Here is a 9,908-nt window from a genome sequence, read left to right as displayed (position 1 = left end):
GTTCCATGATAATCCAGAAATGAGGGGAAGAGGGAATTAAAGTTAAACCTGTATCTAGCTAGTTGAATACAAAAACTCTGGAAATAGCATTAAGAAGCCTAAGATACTGCTACTGCATTCTGAAGAAAAAATGACAAACACTGCAAACATTTTTCTTCCAAAGCTTCAATAAATTTGAAATAAAATATACTGCCTTACTAGTGATATTGCTGAGTAGTTAGAAGTACTATGAAACCAGTGCTGAGAGTTGATACTAATGGTGCCACCGAATGATGTCCTTTATATTCAACCACAGCAAAGACTTTGGATGTTGTCAATACTGTCCCCACAGATGGATGCTCTCCTTTGACTATATGGGAAGCTGTACCATGATGATCAGATTGTTACCGGAACTTTGAACATCAGCTAAAGAAAAACTTGAACATCAGCTAAAGAAAAAGAATGAAAATGGAGAGTGCTTTACCATGCTTTCCCACAAATATAATCACTACTTCAAAGTGAATAAAAAAATCCTCAAAGAGGGCCGGGGATTTAGCTCAGTGGTTCTGCCACCTGCCTCGCAAGGAACTGAGTTCAATCCCCAGTACCAAAAAATCAAAAAACAAAAACAAAAAATACTTCAAAGTAAAAGGTAGCTCTGTTATCTGAGATAATCTGCAAATTCAGAATTCCAAATATAATATTTTACAGAAGGACAATATACTATTTTTTTTCCCCCTTTGGTACCCGGGGATCAAACTTGGGTCCTTACACTTGTGAGGCAGGTAGCAGAACCACTGAGCTAAATCCCCAGCCCAGTATGATATACTATGCATCCATATCCATCTTCTTATTGAATCCTTGATGAGATTTTAGTTAAGAAATAGAATGATAAACAGGATCCAGATGCTGGGTGACAAATTCAGCAACATTATATGAGGTGGCTTTTAGGTTTGCCACATAGGTTGAGCTTCTTAGTTGTGAGCAGCTGTGCCAGACCATTGAGAAATACCAGAAAGATGGCCATGGACATGACAATCACATAGTGGCTGATGCTGCAAAAAGAAAAAAAAAGAAACACATTACAGACAGACAAAAATACGTGAGGGATTACATAAGATTCTCCAAATGTTTTCAAATGGGTACACAAAATACACAAAATTAGAAAGGATACCAGTGATTTTAAAATAGGTTCTAAAATGTTTTTCTAAAAACTCAAATTTCTTATAGTAGTACGAGTACTTCCTTAATAATGTATTGCTTAAAAATTAATAATGTATATTAGTTATATACTAATTTAAACCTCAATAACAAAATACCATTATTCTGAAATAGTAAATACTATTTTGAGATGTCTGCAATGATTGAATAATGTTATAAAAATGCAGTTTGTATTAGTAGTAGCTATGACTTTGTCACCAGTAGAAATTAGATTTCAAAAGCTTTTAGAAACATAAGACAATTTTCTCTCGTTTGAATCTTGGATCCTTCGAACTCTCCACATCTATCCAAGATGTCCCCTGGTTATGTATCCTGACATTTTAGAGAATACTCTGAAGCATGTTAGAAATATTTTGACAAGACTATCAGCTACTTAAGAAGAAAAATATTATCCAAACTCAAATTCAGTGAAGTGAAATTTTAGTCAAAGATCTAAACCCAGAAAAAAGAGCACATTTCTTTTCTCACAATCAAAGCAACTGTCACCCAGACTTTTGGAAAAGGAATAATAAAAAATACTATTAAAATTATCCTGTTTTCACGTATCGGCAATAGTAAATGTTCAGATTTCCTTTTTAAACCCAGTAAATTGTACCATCTACACAGAATATGGCTTCATAAAAGCTTTTCAGAAATACAGAAAGAAATCTAGGCTACATATCTTACAAATGTGCAGTAAAGCAGAGGCTTCTTACAATACGTATATGGCACAAACTAAGCTATGGTGCATACATATTCTCAAACTGCCTATTTTCAATACCTATTAGAATTACATTTAACTTAATAGTAACTTAATAGTAAGCTTTAACTTAATAGTAATTTTCACTTTTTATATTTTTCAGCAAAGAAGGTGTGAAATATTTTAGCAGGGCTATTAGTAGGCCAGTGTGAGAAAAGGAGATCATATTCTCTCCTCTTTTTCTCATTTATCCCTAGCACCAAGAAGAGTCAAGAAGAACGCCCAGCCCAGGGGTGGCCCACAGGTCAAGTCCCTGGAAACAAGGCCCAAGTCCCAGAGAACAAACCCCAACAACACGGAGAGTAATGGTTGGGTATAGGTAAAGTAGGCCTAGAGGATTCAAGACCTCCTACCTTTCCAATAACTCTAACCTACAGCTGAGCAGCTTTTAAAACGTCAGCATGTTGTCAGGTATTTGTTCATATGCAAAATCCCCCATAGCCAGGAAAAAGAACTTTCTATTTGTTTTCTTTCCAGTAATGTTACAGATTTTAAGAAAGTTTGTAAAGCTATATAGTCTGATAAAATTCTCTTTGGAAAGGTACTGGTTGGAGATTTTTTTTTTTTTTTAAACACAGGGTTTTGCTATGTAGTTCAGGTTGGCCTTGAGCTCACTATGTAGCTCAGTCTGGCCTTGAACTTGTAGCAATCCTCCTGCCTCAAGCCTCCCAAATGCTGGGGTTACAGGCATGTTCTTCCATGCCTAGCATCAAGTAAGATATTTAAAAACTCATTTGTTTTCACTGTGGAAGTAATGTAATATGATACTGGACATGAAATTTTTCTACTTAATTTTATTAATTTATAAATGCTAATTTATTAATTTATAGATATATTTCTCTCTGCATTGTTTTTATCTGGAATATATTAGGTACAGTTACCTACTACCTAACTCACTAATAATTATTTATTTAAAATGACTATTAGCCGGGCGTGGTGGCGATCGCCTATAATCCCAGCACTTGGGAGGCTGAGGCAGGGGGACCGCTGTGAGTTCGAGACCAGCCTGGTCTACATAGTGAGTTCCAGGTCAGTCTCAAGTACATAGTGAGACCCTTTCTCAAAAACCAAAATAAATAAATAAATGAATTAATAAGTAAGTAAATAAATAAATAAAATGACTATGACTATTATCCTTATGAAGACATGCTGAGAATAAAATTATTTAGATATTTATTTTAACATAATACTCTTTTTTTTTTTTGTAGTGAGGATTGAACTCAGGGCTTTGTGCTTGTGAGGCAGGCAGTAGCACCACTGAGCTAAATCCTTGGACTATTTTAACATAATACTCTTGAAAAACTCATGCCAAAATAGACAAAAACATGTTACTAAAATTAAGTCAGCCATATTGACATTTTATTACAAAAATATTTATGATTGGTTGATCTTATTACAGAGAACTTTATAATTGGTTGATTAATTTTACTTTAAAGGTCTCTCAAAGTAAGATAACTCATTTATTATGGTACAGAGATGCTGGGAAACCATACTGTTAGAAAAACAGGAGCTTCAAAACATTAGAATAACTTTCTCTTTCAGCTGGAGTAGGTGCACTGTTCTCTTTTCTGCTATGTACAACTAAAAAACTTTGGACAGAAGACTAAATGGTAAGGAGGGCAGACTGTCTAAGGGTATTGGAACCAATGAAATTTCACAGTTTTAAGTTCCCTGGATATATACCTGACTTGCAAGAAGAAACAAGCAACCCAGAAATGTCACAGACTAGGGCACAGACCAAATAAAAAACAAAAAAAACCTCAAAACCCAAAAGCATCACCAAAGAAAAAGACTATCTAGCCAGGGGTCAGACAAAAAAGGGGCACTCTTGAAACATTGAAAACTAATAGATTAACCATTCTACTTCAGCTAGATACCACAGAAAAAAATCAGAGGCTTTCTTCTCTCTACCCCTATCCTTACCAGGCTATAATGGGGTACTCTGAATCCCTGTCTATCCTCCCTACCCTCCATGGTGTCAGAGCAGGATGAATAGAGAAGCTGGTATTTTCATCCAAGCAAGGCGATGTTCTATTTACATCTAGCAATAATGCACCCCTTCCCCTCCTCACTAGGGAAGAGTCAGAGGAAATCTAGATAGTAAGGAATACAATAATTCTCAGCAAAGAAGCAGAAGACATAAAGAAGAACCAAATATAAATGTTAGAATTGAATAATACAATGATCAAAATAAAAATCTCAATGAATTGCCTTATTAGTAGAAGTGAACAGACAGAGAAAAGAATCTCTGAACCTGAAGATAAAACAGTAGAAACTAATACAAAGCCAGCCTGAACAACAGAGAAAATAGGCCAGGCAAGGCCAGAACAAGACAGGATAGGACAAGATAGGACAGGACAAGGAAGAATAAGACAGGACAGGAAAAGTGAGCCTTCACAGACATGAGGACTATGATAAAAGATGTAACATTTGTTTTATGGAATTCCAGAAGAAGAAAAAAAAAAAAAGAGTATCCAAAGGAATACAAAGGAGTACCTGAAAACTTTGCAAAACATGGTAAAAGTCACATACCTATAGGTTGCAGAACTGAGAAAATGTCATACAGAATAAACTAAAAGCATTCACGTAAATTCACATTGATCTACTGACAACTAAAAACAAAATAATTTAAGCCAGCTACTAGAAAGGTTAAGGCAGGAAGAGTAAGTTCAGAGCCAAGCAGCTTAGTGAGAACTTGTCTTAAAATAAAAAATAAAAAAGGACTTGGGGGTGTAGCTCAGTAGTGAAGTGCTTGCCTTGTATGTGCCAGGCACTACATTGAATCCTCAGTACTCCCCCTACCCCCAAAAAAGGAAGAAAAGGGAGGGAACAAGGATATTACAGAAAAATCTAAGGAGGAAATAAATGAACGATGATAGCACATTTCTTATAAGAAGATACAGGCACCAGAGCAAAGAGCACCGCCCAGTTTTTCAAGCACCAAAAGAAAAGAACTATGAACCTAAAATACAATAATACAATGAAAATATCCTTTTTTTTTTTTTTTCATGGAGAAAAAACTCAAGACATTCTCAGATGAAGGAAAACAAAAGAATTTCTTGTTTACAGACCTACCCTCAAAAGGATGTCTGAAAGTTATCTAAATAGAAAGAAAATGAAATAAAAGGGATTTAGGAAAATCATGAACATAATACCTAGAACAAGCACTTAAAAAGCCATACAAAGAGATACACTAAAAACACTACAATTAAAAATAGAATTCTAGAAAATGTTTAAGGAACACACAGGAAGGTAGGAAAAACAAAACAAAACAAACTGAAAACAAAAAATAAAACAGCAGACATAAGTGGAAATATGTCAATAATTACACTAAAAAATCTAACTATATCAACTAAATAAGAGAGTGGTAGAGCTGATTAAAAATCATGACCAAATCATATGCTGTGTGCAAGACACTTCAACTCTAATGACACAGGCAGTTTAAAAAGTACCACTGAAGGGAACAGGGTAGTATACACAGGATTCTTCTCTATTACTTATAACTTCATGTAAATCAATAATTACCTCAAGTCAATTAAACCATTTTACTTCTTTTTTAAGTTTGCTGGCCATACAAAACAGGAAGTGTGTTAGTTTGGGCTGAAAGGACAAAGGTTGCTGACCTCTAAACTGTGAGCCCTATGGAAGTAGACACCATAACCTTTTTCTCTTTCCCCATTGCAGGTCTAAGGGCTAATGAAAGTCCTGTGGAAACTCAGTCTGTAAGGCCTTCTTTTGCTTCATATTAACTCAGCAGATTTAACCTTGACTTAGACTTCCTTAAAGTAGCAGTCATAAACATAATCAAAATTGAATGCTTTTTAAAAGCTTAATATAATATTTCCCTACTCTTTTTTCCTAACAAAAATGAAATACAGTTAACCTAACAAGATTTAAAACACGAAGTGAAGTATACTACAATTGGTCAGAAGAGTGGAAGAGAACAGATAGTCTTGTCACACATTAAAACAGTAAGATAAAAAAATAATCATCACAAAAAAAATTAAAACTGTTCTGGCCGGGCTCACTTTTGTGAGCATCACTTTGAATAGTGCTTATGTCTGAGACATTGAAATATGGATAGATTATTTTTTCTTATTCTTCCAATATTTTCTGTAATAAGCTTATAACACATTTGTTTGTCTAATGCTCAAAATTTATGCGAGGTGTAAGTCATAGAATTTTATTCCGTCCTTTTTTTTTTTGGTATTGGGGATCGAACTCGGGTCCCTGCGCTTGCAAGGCAGGTGGTGGAACGACTGAGCTAAATCCCCGGCCCCTAGAACTTTAATCTTTTTAAAAAGTTTCACATGACATTTAAAAAATATGTACCAATTCCTGAGACCAAAATCCTTAAGCAATAAGTGGGATATAATGATCACAACTTCTTCACGTTAACAAAATATTTACTCCCAAGGCCAAGGACTGAAGTTTGTACAGTCTGAAGTGAGATGATACTTTGATGTACAAAATTTAATTTTGTGTATATAAATGTTAACACACAAAAACTGAGATGAATAAATGAGGAAGTATAAACTGCCCAGCATAGAGGCTTGAGGATTAACTTCAGGAAAGTTCAATCTGATCTTGGTTCCATGGAGGAAAAAGGCACGGAGGTTGGAAGTCAGGTAGATAAAGAAAAGATATGAGGACTGTAATGTTACTACATTGTAGGAAAGATAAGCAAAATGTGGCGTACAATGGAACACTTCAGCAAAGAAAAGGAACAAAGTATTAATGCAAACTATAACATATATGAATGGCAAAAAAAAAAAAACTCTCAAAAAACAAAAAAAGTACACCAAGTGGAAGAAATCAAGTCAGACGGGTGTAGTCCCAGGTACTTGGGAGGCTGAGGAAGAAGGATTGCTTGAGCCCAGGAGTTTGAAACCAGCCTGGGAAACTTAAAGTGCCTTAAACAAACAAACAAACAAACAAAAACAAAATGTGGAAGAAATCAGATGTAAAACACAACATGTTGTATAATTCTCTTTATATGAAATGTCCAGATTGGAACTGACAAATTTGTAGAGACAGAAAGCAGATTAGTAATTGTCTAGGGCCAGGTAGGGGAAGAGGGATAAAGTGTAAAGAGGTTCAGGGAAATGTTTTGGGTGGCTGAAATGCAGTATTCAAAAACTAGATTGTAGTGATGGTTGTAGACCTCCATAAATTTGCTAAAAAATTATTGAAACGATTTAAAGAATAATTTAAGTAAGATTAAACCTCACAATGGATTAATTTTATTGTACATAAATTAAACCACAATAAAATTGTAGATTAATAAAGCAAAGGTTATATGCCAGCAGATTTTTTTCTCTTACATTTTGCTATCACTTTTAGGTCAAAATATTAAATTCAAATTGATCTCTTGACACAAATGATTGTAAAACCAGTAAGTGGCCCATCTCAAATTTTATGAAAAGCCTATAAAAGATATTCATTCCACAGATCACTTATCTCCCTACAATGGCCTGAGATTACTGACTCTTGGCTCGTTTAAGCTAACATTATTACACAAAACAGTCATGACACTCATCATCCTCACATGGCTGATCCATAAGACATTCAGCTTGTAAGAGTTTGCATCATTCAAGACTTGGCATCATACAAGCATTAGCAGAGGTATAAGAGCATCAAACTTCAACTTGAAATGAGTTTAGTTGTTCCCACTCTCTCCCACCCCTCATGACTGGCTGGTATCATTTAAAGCCACGATTCTCAAGGTGTGCATGTGTGATGACACAGAGGAATCACATAATATGTGTGCAGGGGCACATAGAATTGCTAGGTAGATCATTTCAACTTGCACAGTGAGTGATAAAGGTTGATGGGCTATAGAAGCATAAAGACATTTTATGACACTTATTATATTTAGAATATTCAAAAATGATTGAACAGAATCACACGTTTTCATTTTATCTAAAGAGAAATGATTAATACTTTTGCTGTTATTTGTATTTTAATAAGGTACAACAATAGTGCCATTAGGAAACAATTAAAGATCAAATGAACACCCCTAACAAATCTAACTGCTCAATCAAACTGATGATCCTGACTCGAGTTCCACCTCCACAAATATATTTAAAATATAAATTTAAATATATTTTTATAGTCATGATAATTAGTTCAGGAATTTTTCTCTAGTTTTAAAATTGTACTTTCAGTATACCCTATAAAAGGCAATACTCTATAAAGTTTATGATCTGCAATACATGAAGATAAACTTCAAAAGAAGAAAATTCTAAATTATCCCTGTCAGTTGAACAGTTTTATAGCTGGGGCAGGATATTTTGCACAAGGTTCTCAAGGGAAGCACTGCACTTACTCAGGGGTTTTAGCTGAACATACTGACTGCAGCATATTCTTCTCAGAGTCTCAACAAGATTGGTGAAACCTTTCTGAAGATGCACTGTAAACAGTACTACACTAATAAATAGATATGTTGTCTCATGACCTAGTAATTCATTCTTTATTTACTTATTCATTAAGCTGAAATTAGTTGTTGAGAAATCTCTCAAAAGTATTCTACAAAGACGGGCCTGGTGGCGCATGCCTATAATCCAAGCACTTGGGAGGCTGAGGCAGAAGGATTGTTGTGAGTTCGAGACCAGCCTGGGCTACATAGTGAGTTCCAGGTTAGTCTCAGCTACACAGTGAGACCCTGTCTGAAAATACCAAAAAAAAAAAAACAAAAAAAAAAAACAAAAAAAAAAGAATTCTAAAAAACAAAAACAAAAGTATTCTACAAACTCACTAAAGTCACCTCGATGACACCAAAGATCACACCACATGACATTCATAGGGCTAATCAGCTCCTACTCCTCTAAAACTCTACGATAGATTCTCTTTAGTTCAGTACTCATAAAATACAATGGTGAAGACAAAAGGACACATTCCTTCCTGTGAATAATGAGCACTGAATGATTAAAATTATTAACTATATTATGACCACAAAGGATTTCAGGAAAAAAAAGCTGTCATGAAGGGAAACCATGGCAGAATCACAATTCACATAACCTTAGTTTTCACCAAGAGAACTCTGCCAGTAAATTTAATGATACCAAGGAAAAAAGTCTACTTTTTCAAATAGTACTAATTAGAAACCCCAAGTGTAAAAGTAACATTTTCAAAAATAGAAAACAGAAGTACAACAATGAGGTTTTCATATGTGAACACTATTATCTGGTACTTTAGTTTTGAATTCTGAAGTATATCCAAGCCTTTTCCTGGAGTAAATTATATGTTTATGAAGATGTATGAACTATTCCTACACATTAGTACCACATGGTTCACTGATACAGCATAAGTCTTTTTGCTGTATAGGATCTAAAGAGATTTTAGAACGCTAACTTGTCAGTAAGAGGAACGATGACAACAACCCCTAAAATTGAAGCATCAGGGCAATTCCATGTAGAAAGTCTGGTATCAATATTTCATTTGGTATCAAGACTTCATTTTTGGCCCTTCATCCTCACCTCTCTTCCCTAACTCCCCTTCTCCCTACAATTATCTTCTTTTCTTAAAGTGGGTATATTTTGGATGACATGAGACAAAGAAGACAAACAAAACAAAGAGCTGTTTCAGCAAGAATGACCCATAGAATATGTGGGAAATTTATGCAGATCAGTCCAATTCCCCTACTGTGACGGCCACAACTGTGACCTGGGGTTCTTTATTGTATCTGCCTTTAAAAACCCTTTCAGAATAAGCACCTCATTTAGCCTAAAGGAATGAGAGTCCTGATGATGAAGCACTGAGACTGAGACAAACCTGGATATAACATAATTTATGAAGAAGCTATACCTTCATCAGTTTCCCACCAGTTTAGATCTTTAATGTACAGATGGGGGTAGTGATTACACCAAGACAACAGGTATAAACCAGAACTGTTCCAGGCAAACCAAGACTTTTTTATCACTGTATGTACAGTGCTGCTCTCTAAAAAAAAAAAAAAAAAAAAAAAAAA

General features: G+C 34.9%; 1 protein-coding gene across 6 annotated transcripts in view; it reads right to left on the bottom strand.

Moving 5' to 3' along the window:
* Positions 1–553: 553 nt before the first annotated feature.
* Pign (phosphatidylinositol glycan anchor biosynthesis class N) overlaps positions 554–9,908 on the bottom strand; it is a 131,767-nt gene continuing 122,412 nt past the window's right edge. For all 6 annotated transcript variants that reach the window (XM_010644863.2, XM_010644866.2, XM_010644868.2 and 3 more), the window contains one exon: positions 554–1,034. In XM_010644863.2, coding sequence (XP_010643165.1) covers positions 911–1,034 — 124 coding nt within the window. In that variant the 3' untranslated portion in view covers positions 554–910. The remainder of the gene's footprint in view (positions 1,035–9,908) is intronic.

This window comes from Fukomys damarensis, unplaced genomic scaffold, assembly GCF_012274545.1.
Source record: "Fukomys damarensis isolate Sample0158 unplaced genomic scaffold, DMR_v1.0_HiC HiC_scaffold_30, whole genome shotgun sequence".
NCBI classification, from domain to species: domain Eukaryota; kingdom Metazoa; phylum Chordata; class Mammalia; order Rodentia; family Bathyergidae; genus Fukomys; species Fukomys damarensis.
Note: the sequence above shows the minus strand (reverse complement) of the source record. Positions and strands in the feature narration are given on the sequence as shown.